Source organism: Heptranchias perlo, chromosome 7, assembly GCF_035084215.1.
Source record: "Heptranchias perlo isolate sHepPer1 chromosome 7, sHepPer1.hap1, whole genome shotgun sequence".
Classification (NCBI taxonomy): domain Eukaryota; kingdom Metazoa; phylum Chordata; class Chondrichthyes; order Hexanchiformes; family Hexanchidae; genus Heptranchias; species Heptranchias perlo.
In genome coordinates, this window is record NC_090331.1 from 72,151,598 (window position 1) to 72,176,499 (window position 24,902).

The 24,902-nt window shown below is 42.1% G+C and overlaps 2 protein-coding genes across 2 annotated transcripts; one reads left to right on the forward strand and one right to left on the reverse strand.

Moving 5' to 3' along the window:
- Positions 1–1,238: 1,238 nt before the first annotated feature.
- LOC137323851 (gamma-crystallin S-1-like) lies at positions 1,239–3,118 on the forward strand. The gene is made up of 3 exons (XM_067987859.1): positions 1,239–1,247; positions 1,327–1,569; positions 2,843–3,118. The coding sequence occupies exons 1-3, from the start codon at positions 1,239–1,241 to the stop codon at positions 3,116–3,118; spliced, it is 528 nt and encodes a 175-aa protein (XP_067843960.1).
- Positions 3,119–21,380: 18,262 nt separating this feature from the next.
- LOC137323848 (gamma-crystallin S-1-like) lies at positions 21,381–24,294 on the reverse strand. The gene is made up of 3 exons (XM_067987855.1): positions 24,286–24,294; positions 23,936–24,178; positions 21,381–21,656 (listed from the first exon to the last, which is right to left on the reverse strand). The coding sequence occupies exons 1-3, from the start codon at positions 24,292–24,294 to the stop codon at positions 21,381–21,383; spliced, it is 528 nt and encodes a 175-aa protein (XP_067843956.1).
- Positions 24,295–24,902: the final 608 nt, after the last annotated feature.

The window sequence follows — 24,902 nt, forward strand, 5'->3', positions numbered from 1 at the left end:
ATGTGCTCAGGTCATACAGTGAGACTTGAGCTCACAACCTTCTAGTCAATACATTCCTTGGGTCATTGAATAGAACATTCACATCATGGATGTGACCTGTGGGTAATTTTCGTTTCCTTCCAGAGACAAAGGCCTGGTAATTCCTGGGTCAATGGTCTGCTAACGTAAGTGCAGCAGAGCAGAACCCTAGCCTGGCCTTGCCCAAGGCCAGAAACTCCATCCATTGTTCAGAGGACAGGGTCATTTGCAACGCCGGGGTAGCCCATCACCACCTGAAAGGGCGCACCAACAGTGGCCAACCTGGCATGAGCTCATCGCCCTGATAATGTGGAGCAGTGTCTTCTGGTGGTCCAAATGGGCTCAAATCTACGGCTCCTCCTGGAGCCAATCTGAATAGAGAAGGAAATCGATGTCCTTCAGGATTGATCACCTTATTACAGTCGAGATTTGGGGTCTTTAAAAGTCCTCAAATCGATTCGCACCAAGTCATAAATGGCATGAGATCCACTGAGGCCTTTCAAGGGCTTAAAAGGATGCAATTCTCAGGAAAGCCTGGGACATCGCTCCTGAACTGCCCCCATGATGTAGGAGGGTGCAGGCAGGAAATGTTACCATGGTCTCACTCACCGTAACTTAAACGTCCTGTCAAATGGGTGGAATCCTGGTTGAGCTAGGATCCAGCACACAGTTCAGTTTTTTCCCACACATAAATAAAACTTAGGCCTGCTCCATCCCCAAGAGATTAGGGGCCAAATGGCCTTGCAATTAAACTCATGCTTTTGTGCATAAATGCTTACTGCACTGTTCTGAATTCCTTTTCGAAATTTTAATGGCGGCATTAAACCCTTTTATTTTAACTGGAACAATGTCTGCTTTGAAGTAGCTCAGAAAGGAACTTCACATAAATCTGCTAATTGATTATACAAATATCACATAATATTAATTCAAAAATCATTTGAAAACACAGCTCCCATTCAATAACTGTACATGTGTCTGACCCTTCCACTCACTACAATAAGGATGTTGGACACTGCAAAGATACCAATAACACAGTGTGGAAAAGCAATGAACTGAGACATTTGCAACAAAAGATGGAAGGTGTCAGGGACAATTTTGCTTACATAGGGTCTACAGTGATTTCATTAACAATGTGTTTTGCTATTTTGCTCTTTCAGGCGATGTATAAATAGCCCAGCTCCACTGATCCTCATCACAGTCAGTGAAACACTCAGAGCAAAATGGGAAAGGTATTTACTGATCAATATTATGATGTTATTTTATTACAGCTTTGCAGAAATGTTTAATGAAATAATTACTTTTCTTTAGATCTTCTTTTACGAGGACAGGAACTTCCAGGGTCGGCACCACGAGTGCAATACTGACTGTGGTGACCTGTCCTCTTACTTCAGTCGCTGCAACTCCATCCGTGTTGAGAGTGACTGGTGGGTGCTGTATGAGAAACCCAATTACATGGGATACCAGTATGTTCTGAGCAAGGGAGAATATCCTGACTACCAGCGCTGGATGGGATTCAATGACAACATCAGGTCATGTCGCACCTACCCATATGTAAGTTTTAAACTTGTTTCATTTACTCTGTTTGTATTGTACCTTCTAACACTGATGACGATATTAAATATTTGAATGAATGCAACAGGTTGTTAACATTCACAATATTCAACACACGTTCCTTTCAAGTTAACTCTTCACTCCACTAAATAAATTTTCAGCATCTCAATCACTCACTTCTGGAGAAAGGTGAAAAGCTGCTTCCATGTCTCATTGAGGAATATTAAACACTTATTTTCTCACACAATGGAAAGTGAAAAGGGGCTGAAGTCTCATGAGGCCAGATTTCCACCTCCTTTACGTTGCCCAGGGATTCCTGTGGATCAACCGAGGGGATGGACACCTGTGGAAATGAGGTGGGGATCCTGATTGGAGCTTTCGGCCTCGTTTTCCTCCATTTTGTCGGCAGGAGTGCTCAAACGCAAGGACACCCAGAAGAAGTTGTTATCTCTTGGGTCTAACCCTTCTCAGATAGGAGGATTTGAGTGGGTCAGACAGCCGGGCCAAGGAGTTCTAAACAGATCAATGGGGCTTTTTATCCCATTCGCTATTGGAACCTTGGGTCTGGATGGCCGAGACACGAGGCTCTACACACATTGGAATTACTGCAGCTGCAGGCCTCTCAGCTCTGGGTCAATGGCTGGAACTCCACTCCTGATTTTGGGGCCATTGACCTCTGCCAAGGGGTGGGCTTATAGCTCCGAACATTGGGACAATGTTGCTGCCTGAATCCAGGCATGTTTACAGCATGTCAGGTGGTCTGTACGTTGAGTGCGCTGCGCCTGTCCTGCACCCTCGTTTTTGGGCAGGTGGTGGTGGGAGAGAGGGAATACTCCCAAACCACTTTTGTAATATACTTCGATAAATATAAATTACAATTAATTTTTATTTTCATTTTGAACCGATTATGCAACAGGAATTTTAACAAGCTTGAGTGGAATATTCAATAATTCAAGTCGTGACAATGATTTCAATAATTGTTGATGAATTCATCACTCAGGACAATTTGATGATCTTTATCAAAGTTAAATAAACTGTACATTCCAAAATATTTCACTGCCAATTATTAATTGAAAATATTCTGAAAAACAATTGTAGTGGTAAATAACCTGTCGGCATCTGTCTATTTATATAACCGTGACTAAATACAAAGCTTGTTGTCCATTTTGTTGCTTCAGAAATTTCTTGACAAGCTCTGCTTTGTAAACTGTGCAGTGATAAAATCATTCAAAAAGGGAAAAAATTTACTGACATGATTCTCCTGCCATTCCAGTCCAGCAGTAACTCCTACAGAATGAAGATTTACGAGAAGCCTGACTTTGGAGGACAGATGATGGAATTCATGGATGACTGTCCATCTGTCTACGATCGTTTCCGCTCCCGTGACATTCACTCCTGCCATGTGATGGACGGTTACTGGACCTTCTATGAATATCCCAACTACATGGGAAGGCAGTACTTCATGAGACCCGGTGAATACAAGCGGTTTGGTGACTGGGGCGGCAGTTGTCCATCTGTTGGTTCCTTCCGTCGTATGATGCATTTCTAAAATTCCACTGTGCTGACTTGATTCCTTCAAAGAAGTGATTAAATCAAACTGCAATTAATAAATAAATGAGATTTTATTGAGTCCTAGCCTCATTTGATCTTTATTTGCTGGTTCTGTTCTATATACTGTAATTATAGGATATTTACATCAATTACCTGTAATTTAAACACAAACTGTTAAAATGTGATTTTGAGCATGTTGATCTTGGGAAACACTTTTCTGAACAGCAGCAATTTGTCCTCTGAAGATAATCCAAGTGTTGCCATATCAAACATTAATGCACAAGAGGGCACTAAAATATTCCACATTCATGAATAAAATACTATTCAAATGATAATCTTTTTCAATCTCCAGTCATGTTCTGAAAATATTTTAAAATAAAGTAAAATAATGAAAAATTAGCCATTGTTCTTAAAGTATCATGAATTCTTGACAATAAAACCAAAGCGAGCTAAATGTGTATCCACTGCTCCACAAAGCATACTTCACTTCATAGGTGGCACTCACATCGTCCACAACATCAGCACAGAAACATATCCATTTTAGTAGAATTCAAAGGACTTTAGAACACACAACATTCAGGTTGTCCCCATCTCTTGTGGGAATGCACCTGGACCCCACTTTTCAGTTTCTTCTGCAGGCATAGTCGAGGCCAACATCTCACCACATAGGGAATTGTAGGGTGCTAACCCACAACCAAGTACTCAGTGATACAATGCATTGGACAACCACCATGTCAGACCTATATCTTTCAGTTCTTTTACTTGGTGTTTTTTCTATGTATCCTATCCAATATTCCATTTGATTTGTTTGTTCCCTTTGTGTCTCTGTGTTTCCATTCTCTCTTTCTGCCCCTGCTCCTCTTCCTTTGTCTCTTTGGTCTTGGTGTCCCTTTCTGTTTCATCCTCCATTCTCTCCCTGTATCTGATTTCTATCTCTGTGTCTATAGTCTCCTTTGAGACAGTTCTCGAGAAACTTTTGAAATGGCACCTTTCTCGATATTTGTGAAACAAACACCAATTCAGAGTGGTGTGCAGACTTGACTATTGCTGCCATATCTGGAGCAGCTATTGTAGTAACTCTTTCACCCTCCTGGATAGGATACAAGAAAAGGCTTTTCATCTTGGAAAGTAATGCTTCTCTCATTTCCAGACTCCGATCTCGCTCTATTTCTTTATAGTTATTCTTATTGTCACTGTTTTATCAGTGCTATTAATATCATTGCTCTGCTGAACTTGAATCTTTTGACTGTCTTTAATATGCCTTCTTTCTCCTCCCTGTGTGTTTATTTTGTTGAAATTAACACTCACCACACTACCACTTATTTTAACTCATTCTTTCTTGGGATCTTAAAACTTTATAGTTTCTAATCTTCCCCAGTCTTTCCTTTTTTTTGCAATCAATGGAAACGGCAATCAGATGGTTTCTATAATGGGTGGTCGATCACAATGCCAGTTTTACGCCCGATGGGCAAGTTGAAAATCTACTCCATTGTGTTCACGTCCTTAAATGGGTTTTAAACCTTTTGATTCAGAAACAAGAATGCTACCAACTGAGCTAATGCTGAAGTTCAGAACAGTGACGGTGTGTTTTCGTTAATTTTACATTGTGCAATTGTATTTGGAAATTATGCATTTTATAAAATTCTGTAGAGAACTATATAGATAATGTTCATTGAGTCTGAGTCAATTCCTAAGATAGTTTGGTAGACTGTATCTGGCACTTCTTTTGAATCTTTGGCCAAAGTTGAAACATATTACCTTCAACACAAATCCAGACGAGGGAATTGTTCTCTATCGACACAGACAATAATAATGATTTAATATGATTGAAGAATGTTCATATTTAGATTCAACCAACCAGACAACGTTTCAATATAATCTATTTTCTGCCACAATTAAGAGTTAACTATTGATTCCCTCATCTGATGGGTTTTTGGTGAAGATTGTATAAATTCCAATATGGAACAGTTTGAAATAAATATTGCTATTTTGGTAGTACTATTAATACAAAGTGAATGATAGCGTGAGTGCCATGAAGGCCAAGTCCATCACTCAATCACAACCCATGATTAAAGATAAGTGGAGGTGAACCTGAGAGGAGTTTTTTTTTTAATTCGTTCACGGGATGTGGGCGTCGCTGGCGAGGCCAGCATTTATTGCCCATCCCTAATTGCCCTTGAGAAGGTGGTGGTGAGCCGCCTTCTTGAACCGCTGCAATCCGTGTGGTGACGGTTCTCCCACAGTGCTGTTAGGAAGGGAGTTCCAGGATTTTGACCCAGCGACAATGAAGGAACGGCGATATATTTCCAAGTCGGGATGGTGTGTGACTTGGAGGGGAACGTGCAGGTGGTGTTGTTCCCATGTGCCTGCTGCTCTTGTCCTTCTAGGTGGTAGAGGTCGCGGGTTTGGGAGGTGCTGTCGGAGAAGCCTTGGCGAGTTGCTGCAGTGCATCCTGTGGATAGTGCACACTGCAGCCACGGTGCGCCGGTGATGAAGGGAGTGAATGTTCAGGGTGGTGGATGGGGTGCCAATCAAGCGGGCTGCTTTATCTTGGATGGTGTCGAGCTTCTTGAGTGTTGTTGGAGCTGCACTCATCCAGGCAAGTGCGGAGTATTCCATCACACTCCTGACTTGTGCCTTGTAGATGGTGGAAAGGCTTTGGGGAGTCAGGAGGTGAGTCACTCGTCGCAGAATACCCAGCCTCTGACCTGCTCTGGTAGCCACAGTATTTATATGTCTGGTCCAGTTAAGTTTCTGGTCAATGGTGACCCCCAGGATGTTGATGGTGGGGGATTCGGCGATGGTAATGTCGTTGAATGTCAAGGGGAGGTGGTTAGACTCTCTCTTGTTGGAGATGGTCATTGCCTGGCACTTATCTGGCGCGAATGTTACTTGCCACTTGTGAGCCCAAGCCTGGATGTTGTCCAGGTCTTGCTGCATGCGGGCTCGGACTGCTTCATTATTTGAGGGGTTGCGAATGGAACTGAACACTGTGCAGTCATCAGCAAACATCCCCATTTCTGACCTTATGATGGAGGGAAGGTCATTGATGAAGCAGTTGAAGATGGTTGGGCCTAGGACACTGCCCTGAGGAACTCCTGCAGCAATGTCCTGGGGCTGAGATGATTGGCCTCCAACAACCACTACCATCTTCCTTTGTGCTAGGTATGACTCCAGCCACTGGAGAGTTTTCCCCCTGATTCCCATTGACTTCAATTTTACTAGGGCTCCTTGGTGCCACACTCGGTCAAATGCTGCCTTGATGTCAAGGGCAGTCACTCTCACCTCACCTCTGGAATTCAGCTCTTTTGTCCATGTTTGGACCAACGCTGTAATGAGGTCTGGAGCCGAGTGGTCCTGGCGGAACCCAAACTGAGCATCGGTGAGCAGGTTATTGGTGAGTAAGTGTCGCTTGATAGCACTGTCGACGACACCATCCATCACTTTGCTGATGATTGAGAGTAGACTGATGGGGCGGTAGTTGGCCGGATTGGATTTGTCCTGCTTTTTGTGGACAGGACATACCTGGGCAATTTTCCACATTGTCAGGTAGATGCCAGTGTTGTAGCTGTACTGGAACAGCTTGGCTAGAGGCGCAGCTAGTTCTGGAGCACAAGTCTTCAGCACTACAGCTGGGATGTTGTCGGGGCCAATAGCCTTTGCTGTATCCAGTGCACTCAGCCGTTTCTTGATATCACGTGGAGTGAATCGAATTGGCTGAAGACTGGCTTCTGTGATGGTGGGGATATCGGGAGGAGGCTGAGATGGATCATCCACTCAATTGTGCTAGTTATGCTAAATAACTAAATTGCTCCTCAACTATATAATTTCAGGACTTTCTTGTGGTTCCTGAAACTGACCTGTGGAATTAAGCTAACATACAGACTGTTCTAATTTCTCTTGAGATTTGATCATTTTGAACCTGTGTCCTTTAGTTCTGTGCTCGTCAATGGCATTAACTCGTTCTCATCCACATCATCTTTGCCTCTCAATGTTTTAATGATTTGGATCATGTCCCCTTCAATCTTCCTTTCTTCAGTGAAATCATATTCAGCTCTATGGGGGTAATTTTGACTTTGTGCGATCTTGTAAAATGGGTGATAATGAATTGTCAGTCCATTTTACATCTCTCCCGATTTATATTTCCATTGAAGTTAAAGGACCTGTTTTACATTATCGCACAAAGTATAATTACTTCCTATATGTCTAAGAGTTGAGAGCTCCCAGTTCTTATTGTATTTTATTGTTGAATGCCTGCCTTGCTCTTATCCTGACTAAGATCCAAGTGGAGAAATCGGGAATTTGGCAGGAAGCAATCTTTCTCCCACTTTTTTTAAATTCTGCCTCTTCCTTCAAAGTTCTGTACATCTACGTTGTTCATTCTCTCAGAAAAGGTCAGTTCAGGAAAACTTTGTTTCTGAACACCCATATAAAGTATATTTGACAGAGCTCCAAATTAAAATAAGTACGTTAAAGACTTAAATTAAATAGTGCAAAGAGGAATTTATTGCAAATGTGTCAAGCCAGTGCACTAAAAAATGAGCAACGAAGAAATTAAACTGAAAGAAGAAATGACTGAATGGCTTGAAAAATAATGGGGCATAAATTGCTCACCCGAGGACACCATTCCTCAATGACATCCTCTCTCTCTGCCGGCGGATCCAGGAAGCAAGTTCATGAATGCACACATGTGCACTAAAACCAGGAAATCGTGAATTTGCTCCTATTGGCTCGCTGGCAGTTTGACAAGTCCGAATGAAAGGGCCACGCTACGAAATAATCAATGGAATCATTAAACATTCGAAAACTTACCCATCTACCCAGCAGGAACAAAGATACTTACTCCACCGAAAGATACGCTGGAAAATACCAGTTCTACACTACTTTTTAAAAGCGCGATGACTGTTAATGACAACAAAACAACAAAAAATTAAATTTTAAAAATGTGGAATGTCCTATTACTCTTATTTTAATATTTTTTGATCGTTAAAATTTTTTTCAAAAAACTAAAAATTAAAAACTTTTTTTTTAACTTCTAACTTCTGTAGGTTTCAGTTATTTGCTTGGCTTTTTATAAGATATGTTAAATTTCTATTTAAACTAAAATACTGAAGTTAACTGTGAATGAACGATCTCTACTTACCTGCTTGTGGACGTGACTTCTCTTCTTGACAGATTCTGCGGGCGTGGCTTCCATTCGCACAGTCTCTATCGGTTCCGAATGAACCTGCGCTGAATTCACAACTTTAAAAAAATTGGAGAGAGAGCAAGTGGACGTCGGAGACCATGAGGTAAGATTTTTCCTAGTGTTTGTCCGCAGGATGTGCGGACAGCCTAGCCACGGCGGTCGGAGCAAGTTCCGGCCCATTATGATAATCCTCCCGTCTCAAGATACCCTACCCAAAACGATGAGGGGGAGAAAAGCTCTCACTATAAATCATTTTTGAATCTGAGTTCAGCCACTGTGTAGAATTAGAATACCAGTTAGCACACAAGAAACAGCAGTTCAAACTAATATTTGACAAAGAATGAAGTGAAAATGGCATTCTGTTGACAGCATTGTTAAAAAATGGGACATACTTAATAAATCGGGAGAATATCTGAATCCCAGTCAAAGTCCCAAGAACAAGTTAAACATTTAATATAAAAGGCAAAAACAGTAACATACTCAGCACAACTTGAAATTCAAAACTATAAATAGAATGAAATGAGACTGAACAAAATCGACATGGCTCTTTTTAAAGAACTATCTTCAATGAACCTGCACTAGGAGAGAGATAGCAGAGTATTGATTAAAGCAACAATGTAATATAAAGATCCATTGCACTGCAGCCATTCTTCACTAAATACTGCTATGGAGGAAGAGTTGCTCTGGTTTCTATACATAGTGACATTGTAAATGAGTTCATAAAGAACATGTTTATAACATCACTAAACATAATGCCCAAAGCAATCCTGCCTCTGATATATTGTATTCATAGATTATATTCAATAAACAAATGGGCTCTTGGAAACTGATACATCCAATTATGACCAGGGTGGAGATGAGTCTAATGGGCTGATCCCTCAGTCCTGCGCTCAACTAGTGCTGAAAGAGCATTAAATTGGGAGACCAGGTGCTCCATCAATTTTTTTTATCTGTGCAATTCTGCACTTTCCTATTTTTAGTACTGAAGAGCTTGAGTCCATTTCCTGTGAGTCTCAGTAAGACCCCAGATTTGTGGTTGTTTAAGTGTCAGTTTGCTCAATGGTAGCCCTATCATCTCTAGGTCAGAAGGTTGTGGATTCAAGCTCCATCCAGGACTCGATCACATAATCTAGACTGACACTTCAGTGCAATACTAAGGGAGTGTTGCACTGTTGGAGGTGCCGGCTTTTGGACGAGATGTTAAACCAAGGTCCCACCTTCCTTGGGTGTAGAACAAAATCTCACAATGGATAATTTTTGGAATGCAGTGGCTGTGGTTATGGAGTCAAATGCAGCAGCCATTTTGCACCAGTAACATCCCACAAACAAATGAGATGAATGATCAATTAATCTGTTTATTGATGTTGCTGGTAAAGGGAAGAATGCTGGTCGGAGCAGTGGGAAGACTTCCTGCTCTTCCTTGACTAGTGCAATTGGGAATCTTTAACATGCAGTTGAACAGACAGATAGAGCTTGGTTGAATATCCATCCAAAGGATGCCACCTCCAATACTGTACTAGAGTATCAACTAAATTATACAGTCAAAGAATGGTATGGAATTTTAACCCACAACATTTTGTCCAAGTGGCAAGAAACCTGTCAACTGAGTCAAGCTGAGAATAGATCATCTGACCCAACAATTACAAATTGTGAAATTTGTGCTGGTTTATTTTTGAGGAAAAACACATCCAGTCAGGAATTAATTAGGTTAAGTGCTAGGTTCTGGGGTTTCAGATTATGATCTATATTTCGAAGGGTTTCAGCTACCTCATTATAAATTAACATACTATATATAACTCTCTGGGGCAAATTATCTCCAGTATTGTGACATTTTTTAAACTGTCTTGATAACAATTTTGTATGCCCTTGAGTTTTGTTAATAATTATTTTAATGGATTGATGTCAGTCATAAATGTATCTTCGTTGTTGGTTTGTATCAATCGTAGCTGGTTGAAGCAGGGGAAAAGTGGCCAGATGACAATTCCCAGACAATGTATCCTTGCCCAACTTCTCCTGGCATTCCATGGTACCTTCTTCATAATATTGGGCTTTAATATTGTAAGAATCTGTACTATTTTTCTTTTCATCAAAATGGATTCTCAGCTGTTTATTCAAATGAATTAAGCTTGTAAAACATGAGGGTCTTTCAATGTCTAGCAGGTTTGATATAATGGCTGATATTCATTTGGATTCATAGATCTCTGTGAAGATTTGGGCCTCACATATTCCATGTGTAACATTACTACCTGAAGAATCTGCCTTCAGACCATATTCCGTTTATCAAGGGCCAAAAGAAGGCCCATGAGTTTCATGAGAATCTGGTCCATTCCACTGAAGTATAGTAAAGGTTGGAGGTCATTTTGTTGGTTGTTTATTTTTACCTGGAGAAACCCTGAAGCTTGAAAAGAGAAAATTACCTTTATGCGGGCTGTTTCTAGATCTTTTATAAAGTTATTGTATTTTGTGTTATTTGCCTGCTACATTTGCTTCAATAAATTGTTTAAGCATAAATAAACTCAATCAGCAGTTTTAATCTGCACCAGTTGGGACCTGAATGCGATATTTTCTGTTTTACAAGAGCCAGAAGATGTACTGGGAATTCTATGCAAATTCCATTATCCAGTATTGCTACTAAACACAGTAGTTACCAGCCCTGAACTAGGAAACTCAAGACATGGACTATAGATATTCTATCAGCTCACTTGTAGATATCCGGACACGACAACGGCAAAACACCAAGCCCAGTCGACCCTGCAAGGTCCTCCTTACTAACATCTGGGGACTTGTGCCAAAATTGGGAGAGCTGTCCCACAGACTAGTCAAGCAACAGCCTGACATAGCCATACTCACAGAATCATATCTTTCAGCCAACGTCCCAGACACTTCCATCACCATCCCTGGGTATATCCTGTCCCACCGGCAGGACAGACCCACCAGAGGTGGCGGTACAGTGATATACAGTCAGGAGGGAGTGGCCCTGGGAGTCCTCAACATTGACTCTGGACCCCATGAAATCTCATGGCATCAGGTCAAACATGGGCAAGGAAACCTCCTGCTGATTACCACCTACCGTCCTCCCTCAGCTGATGAATCAGTCCTCCTCCATGTTGAACACCACTTGGAGGAAGCACTGAGGGCAGCAAGAGCACAAAATGTACTCTGGGTGGGGGACTTCAATGTCCATCACCAAGAGTGGCTCGGTAGCACCACTACTGACCGAGCTGGCGAGTCCTGAAGGATATAACTGCTAGACTGGGCCTGCGGCAGGTGGTGAGCGAACCAACACGAGGGAAAAACTTACTTGACCTCGTCCTCACCAATCTACCTGTCGCAAATGCATCTGTCCATGACAGTATTGGTAGGAGTGACCACCGCACAGTCCTCGTGGAGATGAAATCCCGTCTTCGCACTGAGGACACCATCCAACATGTTGTGTGGCACTACCACCGTGCTAAATGGGATAGATTCAGAACAGATCTAGCAGCTCAAAACTGGGCATCCATGAGGCGCTGTGGGCCATCAGCAGCAGCAGAATTGTATTCCAGCACAATCTGTAGCCTCATGGCCCGGCATATTCCTCACTCTACCATTACCAACAAGCCAGGGGATCAACCCTGGTTCAATGAGGAGTGTAGAAGAGCATGCCAGGAGCAGCACCAGGCGTACCGAAAAATGAGGTGCCAACCTGCTGAAGCTACAACTCAGGACTACATGCATGCTAAAAAGCGGAAGCAACATGCTATAGACAGAGCTAAGCGATTCCACAACCAACGGATCAGATCAAAGCTCTGCAGTCCTGCCACATCCAGTCGTGAATGGTGGTGGACAATTAAACAACTAACGGGAGGAGGAGGCTCTGCAAACATCCCCATTCTCAATGATGGCGGAGTCCAGCACGTGAGTGCAAAAGACAAGGCTGAAGCGTTTGCAACCATCTTCAGCCAGAAGTGCCGAGTGGATAATCCATCTCAGCCTCCTCCCGATATCCCCACCATCACGGAAGCCAGTCTTCGGCCAATTCGATTCACTCCACGTGATATCAAGAAACGGCTGAGTGCACTGGATACAGCAAAGGCTATGGGCCCCGACAACATCCCAGCTATAGTGCTGAAGACTTGTGCTCCAGAACTAGCTGCGCCTCTAGCCAAGCTGTTCCAGTACAGCTACAACACTGGCATCCACCCGACAATGTGGAAAATTGCCCAGGTATGTCCTGTCCACAAAAAGCAGGACAAATCCAATCCGGCCAATTACCGCCCCATCAGTCTACTCTCAATCATCAGCAAAAAGATGGAAGGTGTCGTCGATAATGCTATCAAGCAGCACTTACTCACCAATAACCTGCTCACCGATGCTCAGTTTGGGTTCCGCCAGGACCACTCGGCTCCAGACCTCATTACAGCGTTGGTCCAAACATGGACAAAAGAGCTGAATTCCAGAGGTGAGGTGAGAGTGACTGCCCTTGACATCAAGGCAGCATTTGACCGAGTGTGGCACCAAGGAGCCCTAGTAAAATTGAAGTCAATGGGAATCAGGGGGAAAACTCTCCAGTGGCTGGAGTCATACCTAGCACAAAGGAAGATGGTAGTGGTTGTTGGAGGCCAATCATCTCAGCCCCAGGGCATTGCTGCAGGAGTTCCTCAGAGCAGTGTCCTAGGCCCAACCATCTTCAGCTGCTTCATCAATGACCTTCCCTCCATCATAAGGTCAGAAATGGGGATGTTCGCTGATGACTGCACAGTGTTCAGTTCCATTCGCAACCCCTCAGATAATGAAGCAGTCCGAGCCTGCATGCAGCAAGACCTGGACAACATCCAGGCTTGGGCTCATAAGTGGCAAGTAACATTCACGCCAGATAAGTGCCAGGCAATGACCATCTCCAACAAGATAGAGTCTAACCACCTCCCCTTGACATTCAACGGCATTACCATCGCCGAATCCCCCACCATCAACATCCTGGGGGTCACCATTGACCAGAAACTTAACTGGACCAGCCATATAAATACTGTGGCTATGAGAGCAGGTCAGAGGCTGGGTATTCTGCGGCGAGTGACTCACCTCCTGACTCCCCAAAGCCTTTCCACCATCTACAAGGCACAAGTCAGGAGTGTGATGGAATACTCTCCACTTGCCTGGATGAGTGCAGCTCCAACAACACTCAAGAAGCTCGACACCATCCAAGATAAAGCAGCCCGCTTGATTGGCACCCCATCCACCACCCTAAACATTCACTCCCTTCACCACCGGCGCACTGTGGCTGCAGTGTGCACCATCCACAGGATGCACTGCAGCAACTCGCCAAGGCTTCTTCAACAGCACCTCCCAAACCCGTGACCTCTACCACCTAGAAGGACAAGGGCAGCAGGCGCATGGGAACAACACCACCTGCACGTTCCCCTCCAAGTCACACACCATCCCGACTTGGAAATATATCGCCGTTCCTTCATTGTCGCTGGGTCAAAATCCTGGAACTCCCTTCCTAACAGCACTGTGGGAGAACCGTCACCACACGGACTGCAGCGGTTCAAGAAGGCGGCTCACCACCACCTTCTCGAGGGCAATTAGGGATGGGCAATAAATGCCGGCCTTGCCAGCGACGCCCACATCCCGTGAACGAATAAAAAAAAACTAGTGTTTTAAAATCCTGAACTGTGATACTATCAAGGGTTTGTTTCTTGTTCAGACCATGTGACACATCAAGGAATCTACTCAATTTATTTAATTTCTTGAATGAAAGTTGAGAAAAAGATTCTTCCTAATATTCCTAAAGACAATTAAGTAAAATTTTAGACTATCTATCGTGCCTTACAACATCCATTATTCAAACCTGGATGGCTGTTTACAACAAATGATATTTCCATGATCCCAGCAGTACGAACATCTTTGTGCTCCATGGACCAGTCAATCATCTGTACCTATAATTATCTCTAGAACGTTAAATCCTATGCTAACCCAGCCAATTATCCAGTCATTTTAAATGTGTTAATCACAAAACATCAAGTGTTTTGCTGAGGTTCTGTTCCACAAGTTACTACACTTCATTGTGTGCACAGTGGATCTTGTTTCCTGCACCAATGTGCATGACCTTATTTATTCACATTAAAATCCATCTGACTGTTCTTTATTCAATCCACTGGATTGGTCTGGATTCATTTGAATGCCATCAATCTCATTTAAACTCATCACCTGGCCATGCATCATGGTGTGATCAGCAACCCTTTAATATTATTTCAAAGACACAACCAACAAGTACTCCTGTTCCTCCCACCTCCACATTCAGGTAAGTATATTTTAAAATCTTACCTTGTTGGTTGTAGCTTGCAGTGGTCCCTTTAAGGAATGCCTGTTAGGCCCCATGTAGATCTGGTTTTCCTGAACGTGCCCAGCGCAGGCTGCATTTAGGGCAACTCAGTACTGCACAGGGGGCCTCAAACTGGTGTAGGCCCTTTATTTGAATATGCAAAGGGCCTTACGCCTGTTTCAGGCACATGCCCTGGATGCTTATTTTTTTGCCGACTGCAATATGGAGGACGGCACACATACATGAGAACATAAGAAATAGGAGCAGGAGCAGGTCAAACGGCCCCTAGAGCATGCTCTGCTATTCAATACGATCATAAGACCATAAGAGATAGAAGCAGGAGTAGGCCATTCGGCCCCTCGAGCCTGCTCCGCCATTTAATGAGATCATGGCTGATCTGATTTTTACCTCAACTCCACTTTCCTGCCCTATCCCCAAATGCCTTGATTCCCTGAGTGACCAAAAAACTATCGATCTCAGTTTTGAATATATTCAATGACTCAGCATCCACAGCCCTCCGGGGTAGAGAATTCCAAAGATTCACAACCCGCTGAGTGAAGAAATTTTTCCTCATCTCGGTCCTAAATGGCCGACCCCTTATCCTGAGACTGTGACCCCTGGTTCTAGACTATTCAGCCAGGAGAAACAGTCTCTCAGCATCTACCCTGTCAAGCCCCCTAATAATTTTATATGTTTCAATGAGATCACCTGTCATTCTTATAAACTCCAGAGAATATAGGCCCAAACTACTCAATATCTCATCATAGGACAACCTGCTCATCCCAGGAATCAATCTAGTGAACCTTCGTTACGCTCCCTCTAAGGCAATTATATCCTTCCACAGTTAAGGAGACTAAAATTATACATAGTACTCAAGGTGTGGCCTCACCGAAGCCCTATCTAATTGCAGCAAGACGTCCTTACTCTTATACTCTAACCCCCTTACAATAAAAGCCATCATACCATTTGCTTTCCTAATTGCGTGCTGTGCCTGCATATTAACTTTCTGTGATTCGTGTACAAGGACACCCAAATCCCTCTGAATACCAACATTTCTTTTAAACAATATTCCATTTTTCTATTCTTCTTACCAAAGTGGATAATTTCACATTTCCCCACATTATACCCCGTCTGCCACCTTCTTGCTCAATCACATGCGCCTTGTAATGAGCCTAAGCATCCTGCCCACCATATTGGAGGCTTATGAGCCTGTTTGGCGCCTGCTTAGCACCTTAAAAACGGGTGCGGTGCCATCCAATTTCTAAGCCAGTGTTTCTAAATTTAGTTCTGTTTTCAGGATTGGAAAGAAAGCTATGGAAATTCATAATAATATCCAAAGTTGACAACCAGAAAAAACTTACAACAATCCTTCATAAATAAATACCGACTTTCATATGGGTAGGTGCGACATGACCTGATGCTGTCATTGAATCCCATCCAGCGCTGGTAGTCAGGATATTCTCCTCTGCTCAGAACATACTGATATCCCATGTAATTGGGTTTCTCATACACCACCCACCAGTCACTCTCAACACGGATGGAGTTACAGCGGCTGAAGTAAGAGGACAGGTCAGCACAGTCAGTACTGCACTCGTAGTGCCGACCCTGGAAGTTCCTGTCCTCATAAAAGCTGATCTCACAAAAATAATAATCTTCATGTGTCATCTTGCACAATTATGGTTAAAATACTGTAATATAATAACTGCTTTTAAGAAAATGTTACCTTTCCCATTGTGCTCTGAATGATTCAGTGATTGTAACAAGGGTCTGAAAGGGATGTATAAATCCAATGCACATAGCATCGGAGGTGACCAGGCTGGAAGCCAGGCACAGCAAGGCGTTTGGGCATCTTCCCTTCCTCTTCTCTTTCTATTTAACTCTCTCAGTCGCACACATAGTCGCACATCCAGCATGAAAACCTGCCACTCATGTGCTTCTGCTTACCCTTGCCGCTACGTGCTAACCCTTGTCACTCTCCACCTTTTTTCTAGATATTAATGGAGAGGTCTGAATTGGGTGACTCATTGAGCTCAGCAGGTGGAGGTGGGAAGGATGGCCCAGCAAACAGCACACTGGAGGGCCAGCTTGTATCCTAAATCTTCTGAAGAGGACAGAGATGCATGAGGTGAAATTGGTCTTTGCAAATAGCACTAAATGGGCTCATAGCCATGCAACAGAATATCGGGCGCGGTGTATAATGGGTTGTCGATTTGCAATGAGCCCGTTTCGTGCTACTGGCGAAGATCAATTTCACCCCCGCAGACTTTGCATGATTTCTGTGCACCAGCAAATGCTCAATGTTGAATGCATTGGGCCGACTGCCAGCGAGCTTCCAAAACATTCCAGAGAGTGTGGAGTGGTCTACTGTGGGAATGTGGTGTGTGGTCACCTTATCGGTCTGTGACACCTGTAATAGCATCTCTCAGGAATGCTCAGACTGGGGCCATACAGGCTTTGGACTTTACCATCTCCTCTGCCTTGTGCTGGCTGTCCCTAATGAACCCAGGTCTTTCCAAGTGAGTATTCATTTTTATCCCGTATAATAATGTCTAGAAGCTTACCTATTAATGATGTTAGGTTGACTGGTCTACAGTTTACCCCCTTGCCCCTTTCCAACCAACATATATACCAACCTAAACAGATGGAACAGTCAGCCCACGTCACTTCCAATCAGGATAAGCACTCTAAAGATGAACATCCTCCTCCCACTTCCTTTACCTATTCCAGGTGCTACTGGTCAACATCTCAGCCTAATAATTCCAAGACCGCTTTTTACTATTGATTTAAAGGATGTCTGCTATTTCAAGCCCCTTTGTGCTGCCGAACTCTATTACTCAGACTCAAGAATTGCACACCCAGGACCCCTGAAGCAGTGTCAAAGCTCAGGAAGAGGAAAATGACTTGGCAGTTCAGAACATTGGCAAGGATACCAGTATTAAAGAATAGAGCAACCATTACAAGTGGAACTGTTATGAAAATCCAGCAAGAAATTAAACAGCTATCAGGAATTCAGCCTAGCACCATCTTTGTTCTGACAAGTGTAGGAGATACTCTGCATAAGAATGGTTAGCACTCCTTCTAGTGGATGGATTGGGGTTACGTACTTTTCATTCTGCTGAGAACACCACAGGGACAATATGGGCACCAAAAATCCAAGTGGTGGTCTCACATCCTAATTCTCTTAGGCCAAACTCTGGCCAGTTTTTTTGATACAATCTTTAGATGAGTGCTGGATGCAGGAGCGTAAAGCAAAACTTATTGAGTCACACAAAATAGATTATGAACTAAGCCAAACATTCAACAATGCACATAACTAGTCATGTGTCAGGATTCAGCTTCCGAACCAAGGTTGAATGATAAGGAAGGAAAATTTGAGTAAATGTAAAATGGCATAGATAACTAAGACAAGGGAAGTGGGGCTATAAGGAGGATAGAAGTGGTGTTTTATAATTGCTGGGGTTTGTTTCATTGTATAGATAGAATAACGCATCACAAAGAATTTTGACATCGTGGGACACGACTTCTGGATTTATCTTGTCTTCTACCCAGCTGTTTTCAACCTTATTAGTGTTCTGTATGATGGGCCTTAGCAAAGAATGTTTGAACCTGAAGTATATTTTTAAAATTGATTGAAATACAAAATCTATATTTAGAACATGTTCATGTTATGATATCTAGGCTATCATTAGCATAATAACTGCATATATATAGCATAATATCTGCATACACTTTGGGGGATTTCTAGATTTCAGCTCATATTTCACTAACCTCACTATCTAGTCACCGAACATTACGATAATTTCAGTGCTTCTCAGCAATACTTTGCTGTTCAACTGTGACTAAGTTAACAGCCCCTGACTGTGGGTCATTAAAAACATATTTTCCAAAAGTGTTTGCAGCATGTCTGTAATGTCAGAGCTTCTGTGAAACTTCATTTGAGAGAGATCTTCATATTCTGGTTAGTGTTCATCTTTAAATAAATGAATCACATGAAATATAGAATCTTAGAATCATACAGCACAGAAGGAGGCCATTCGGCCCAGCGGGCCTGTGCCGGCTCTTTGAAAGAGCTATGCCAATTAATCCCACTTCCCTGCTCTTGCTTTTTATATCCTTTTCATTTTAAATTCTGAATCTTGTAATGACAAATGAGGTGATGTGGTATTTGAAGGTCAATTTTTCACCCTGTTTCTTTTGTTACCTTGGTGTCAGCTGTGGCTCAGTTGGTAGCAATCTTGCCTCTGAGTCAGATAGTTATAGGTTCAATTCCCATTCCAGGAACTTGAGTATAAAATTTAGGCTGATACTTGAGTGCAGCACTGAGGGAGTGCTGCACTGTCAGATGGTGCCGTCTTCCTGATGAGACATTAAACCGAGGCCCCGTCTGCCCTCTCAGGTGGACGTAAACGATCCCGTGGTAATATTTTGAAGAAAAGCAGGGGAATTCTCCCCAGTGCCCTGGCCAATATTTATCCCTCAACCAACATCACTAAAAAAACAGATTATCTGTCCATTATCGCATTGCTGCTTGTGGGAGCTTGCTGTACGCAAATTGGCTGCTATGTTACCTACATTACAAAGTGACTACACTTCAAAAGTATTTAATTGGCTGCACAGGTGCTTTGGGACGTCCTGAGGTTGTACAAAGCGCTGTATAAATGCAAGTCTTCCTTTTTTCTCTTTAAACCATTTGCCATAAATTCTCTGTGACTTGGAAAGGATTAAGACTGAGACAGCTGTCTATAATGAAATTATCGATAATTAACTGAAAGCTTCATTCTTTTTTGGTATTAAGAAACCTAAGGGCCAAGGCCCATAGTGAAGGACATCACTAGGGTTGGAAAGAATAAGAGAGATGGGGTAAGGTGAGTCCTATTGGTGCCATGTTGCCAAGCTTGGATTTTAAAGTCCTTTAGATTGTAGGAAGAAGCAAACAATAGAAATACAAAAGAATAACAGTTGACAACCACAAAAGAAGAAACAAAACAGAACAAGGCAGAAAACATTTTCAAGAAGCAAATCAAATATTTCATGGAGAAAACCTTGCGTGAGGAATGTGAAATAAACCAGCAACCCTTTTCAAACACGTTTTCTCCCAAAAATGGGTTTTATATCTATTTGATTCATAAAAATGAAAAGAAGTCAGATGGATTGCGAGAATCAAAGGTGATAGGGTGGGTAGAAGATCTCACTATGGAAGGAGTCCTTTCAGACAGTTAAAAGAGAAGTTCAACCTCTCGGTAAATCAGCAATACCAGTTCCTGCATCCAATAGTTCTGGGCAATTCACCAGTGCAAGTACTAGCTTCCAAAATATTGAAAATACACAGGTTACTTTTGAGAATGCAACACAACAGAGATTATTCAGACTTATAACCTGAGAAACCATGCTTGAAGGTGGTTCAGAGGATTGCAATGGGAATACACATGGTTTGAATGGATGTTACATATGCCCTGATATTAGCAGGGAGGTGAGATGGCAGCAGGGGGTGGGGGAGGGCGATTGGGCGCGTGGCAAAACCGCATGAACCAAACTTACCGTTACCGACGCGATCGCATGTTGATTGATGATGATTAACGTCCTCTCCGGCTTTCACGCCCGGCAGCTCGCCTGATTGACAGGCTGGCTGCCATCAGGAGCTGCAATGCAAGGAGGAGGAGACCGGGAAAGAGAGAGAGCCAGACGTCATCCGGCGCTAGACTGGAAGACCGGGGGTGGGGGGGGGGAAGAGGGGAAGATCAGGGGGGAGGGGGAAGATTGGGGGAGAGGGGGAAGATCGGGGAGGAGAGGGGAAGATCGGGGAGGAGAGGGGAAGATCGGGGGTGGGGGGGAGAAGGGAAGATCAGGAGGGTGAGATGGGGGTGACATCAGGGGGACATCGGGAAGGTGAAGAGGGGGACATCGGAACGGGAGACATCGGACATTGGAGCAGGTTTCAAAGGTAGGTTCATTTAGTGTTTTCACTTCATTGCATGTTTATTTATTTATTTATTTATTTTTAATTTTGTTTCTTGTTCCCTGATCTGGCCCTTCATGCCTGGTTTCACCCCCAGGTGCCTTAAGTACCTCAATGAGGTACATTTGGCTCTTCAACCGTCATCCCGCCGGCTTTAATTGTCAGCGGGACTTCTGGTTTCTGGTTTCAGGTCGTCCGTGCTCACACAGGTGGGTCCCTGGGAAACTCGGAAGCTGGCGGGTTGGAGCGATTTGCGCTATTTTCAGAGCCCCCCCCCGCATTTGTCTCCTAAAATCACCCCCATTGTCTTTGGGGGTGAATTAATGACATAGCGTATTAGCATCACAATGTGAAAAGCATATTTGGAGATCCTTAGAAAAAATATGCGATGTGTTTCTCTATTTGAAATGTAAATTCTCAATGATTTAAGGCAAATAAGGTTTTATTTCAGTTTCTAACTTTTCATGTGTTGGTAATTTTAAAATTTCCTTGACAAATAATAAAAGTTTAGCTTAGCGCAGGTTTGATTTAATTTCTTCATTAGTTAATATAGTTTGCAATAGATTCCAATGTTTTAGTGGTGTTTTTGTTTATATCCTCTTTCACACATACGTGCTTTAAAAAGACCAGTGGTTTCATTTAGATTGTGCCTTTAAACTTCCTATTGTAACATTCCATTTTTCAGCTTCAAAAATATGTTCATATCTAAATATGTCACTAAGAAAGACACAGAATTCAAACATGCTGCTTCTCAAACTTTATTTGATTTTAAAGGACAATCAAATGGGGGAAAACAGGCCATAAACTGTGACCTTCTACAGGTCTGTAATGCGACGGCAGGAGCCCACAGTTGGAAAGCTCGCACCCCAGTCACTGTAACGCCTGTATTCTCCTCTCTCAAGCAGGTACTGTCTCCCTCTGTAATTAGGATGCTCGTAGAAGGCCCAGGCACCTTCCAGCACCTGGCAGGATTGGAGTTCACGGTACGGAAAGCGATCATGGATAGATGGACAATCATCGGTGAATTCCATCATCTGTCCACCAAAGTCAGCCCTTTCATAGATTCTAATTTTGTATAAACCGCCAGTGGTCTGCAGTATTAAAATGGAATAAATGATAATTAGTAATTTGCTAATGATACAAGGAGTTGAATATTAGCTTCCAAGCAACACAACTGAAAGATAATAGGTACTGTTTGTCTTAAAGCAATTGTATGGAGTAGATCTTGACTTTGTGCGATTGTGTAAAACAGGTGATAGTGAGTTGGCAGCCCGTTTTACATCTCTCCCTGTTTTTATTGACTTTAATGGAAATAAATAGCGGAAAAAATGTAAAACGGGCTGCCGACTCGCTATCACCCTTTTTACACTATCGCACAAAGTCAAGATCGACCCCACTATGATTTTTTGAGTAGAAAAAAGATAGCACAAAATTAATAATGTTCTAAGATAAGTTTTTTTAGTATTTTTTTATATACCTCACTGCAAAAAGTTAACTTCTAGAAATAACTTGTTAACTTAAAAAGGAGAGGATGAATTATAGTTCGCAAATAGGTAACAACATTACAGCTTTCCAATTCCCGCCAGGCATCAGAAAATTAGGCAAGTGAGTTGATAAACAGTAAGATTAATATTTAGTAAGAGACCGCCATAAATTATGAGCCAATGTTTAACGAACCTTCTTCAATGAGAAAAACAAATAGGAAAGTTAGAACATATTTTTTTCACGTAGAGTTATTAGAACACGGAATGCTTTACCACAAGGGACTGTTGCGGCAGAGATTATATTATCATTTAACTGAATTAGAAAATTATTTGAAAAGAAAGAATATAAAAGGATACGAGAGAAGGGCAGGGAAATGGAAATGGAGCCGACAGTTCTAATTAAAGAATTGGCAGCAACAAGAGCAAAATAGTCCCCTTCTGTGCTGTAATATTTATAATTCTAAGCTCTAATTCTCCAACTATAAAAAATGTATCGCCATTTAATAACACAATCATTATCATGCTATAAATAGCACATATTTAGATAAGCTGGTGGCACAGTGCAGTGGTCTATAACGGCTTTAGAGTGAAGTTATTGGGCACAAGAGAGTAATAGATATCTAGCAATGATTAAGTGGCAGCAATGAGTTCAGTTGTTACCATAGACTAAATAAGGGATTAAGCATTTCATTACTGTCATTAGAAGCTACTATTAAATTACATCTTTGAAATCACTCCCATGGCATCTGGAATTACAAAGAATCGAATGTGTTTAAATTTATATCGAGGTTTTATTCTGACTTTGATCAGGTTTCTATACTATCAGAAGCTGTCACTGTAGGTCCCAGTTGTCAGTACTTTTGATCCCTGTTCTCAAAATGTGATAATGTTTACACATGAGCGTTCGCGGTTTTTATTTTGACTGTTTTGTCGGTGTTCTATTTAGATTTATTTTATTTGCTATACAGTGAATGTTTGTGCTGATCACATTGAATGTAATCAGTGCTGGGATATAAAAATGTTTCGGCTTTTGCCACAGAGGGTCAGCAACAAGCATTCCAAAGTCAGGAATATCATGGGGTGAAGGAAGAGCAAAGCTCCCACTGCGATGCCCCAACACTGCGCTTTAGACTCAATGTTGGAAAGATATTCCTTTTCACACCAACCATGAATTTACCCATTCAGCCATTCACGTGGGCTTTCTAAAAGAGACCAGCATTTAATAGCCATGTTCTGCCAGATTGGGCCAGAGAAAAAGAAGCTTTACTTTGGCTTTATATCCAAGCTCTGCCCAATCTGACAGTTCCGACAGTGACACCGTACGCCCAAAGTGGAAGGTTGACACTAACATTCCTTACCTCAAATAGTGCAAAATTAAAAAAAATATATATTTTAAATTACATAGAATTTACAGCACAGAAACAGGCCATTCGGCCCAACTGGTCTAAACCAATGTTTATGCTCCACACAAGCCTCCTCCCGCCCTACTTCATCTAACTCCATCAGCATATCCTTCTTTTACTTTCTCCCTCATGTACTTATCTAGCTTTCCTTTATATGCATCTATGCTATTCGCCTCAACCACCCCATGAGATAGCAAGTTCCACATTCTAACCACTCTCTAGGTAGTTTAAGCATTACTGTATATAAACTTATTTAATATAGTATTGTTTAAACAATTACAATCTTATTAATGTACATAATGTTATGTGCGTTTAGTAAAATAAGATGATTGTATGACAACATTGAAAATAAAGTACTGCCATTATTTGTAAATCTGTAATGAATCCCCAGGGGTCTGAGTTTAAATAGAACATTAAAAGCTTCAGTGAGTGACCACCTGAAAAATATAGTTGCTATTTTTTTTACTTTAAGCTTCTACTTACATGGCGAATCAGACGGCATGATTTAATGCTGTCGTTGTATCCATTCCAGCGCTGGTAGTCTGGATATTCCCCCCTGGTCAGAATGTATTGGTATCCAGCGTAATTTGGTTTCTCATAAAGCACCCAGCTGCCGCTCTCCACTCGAACAGAGTTACATCGGCTAAAGAATGAATGCAGATCTGAACAGTCAGTACTACACTCGTAGCACTGGCCCTGGAAGTTCTTGTCCTCGTAAAAGATGATCTGCAGTGTGGAGAGGAAGGTTAAAATTTGATACAATCTAAAGGATGGGTAGAAGTCCAGTAAAAACCTAAAAGCTTGCTAAACTTCATATTAAATACCCGACTTACCTTTCCCATTTTGGATTTTCACCCAAAAGGCTGCTTTGATGAACATGATACTAGGCTGTGAGATGTGGGGTTTATATATCTAACCAGATCATGCGCTGTAATCTAATGCTTTGTTATTTTAATGACTCATATTTGCATATCAGCAAAATCTAGGCGTGATGGCCTTTGTTCACAAAATGATAGTTCAATATTAAAGAAGTGCTGTCCTCTGTCAATTTGGCTTCTGAGTAAATGCTTGTGTGGCTGAACATCTGAATCCATGTTTAGTGCACAGAATTTTTCCTTTTAGTGAAAAGTTTCTTAATATATTTTGTTGTATTCTGCATTAATACATAAAAGGTGTGATTTGCATCAGGAAATGCTTTAATGTGACAGAATAAATCGTTACCTTTCTAGTGTGCCATTCATTAAGTTACTCGGAGCTTGAAATGCCCTTGATGATAAGAATACATTTAGCATTCTGCCAGAAAAGCTGAATTATACGCATCCTAGGCAGAACCATTAGCTTCCATAAATCAACAAATGTCTGGCAAATCTCCCACATTTTTGTAATTTTAACATTGTTACTTCTGAATATACTCAAGATACAAAAATATTGAAGAGCTTCATATTAACAT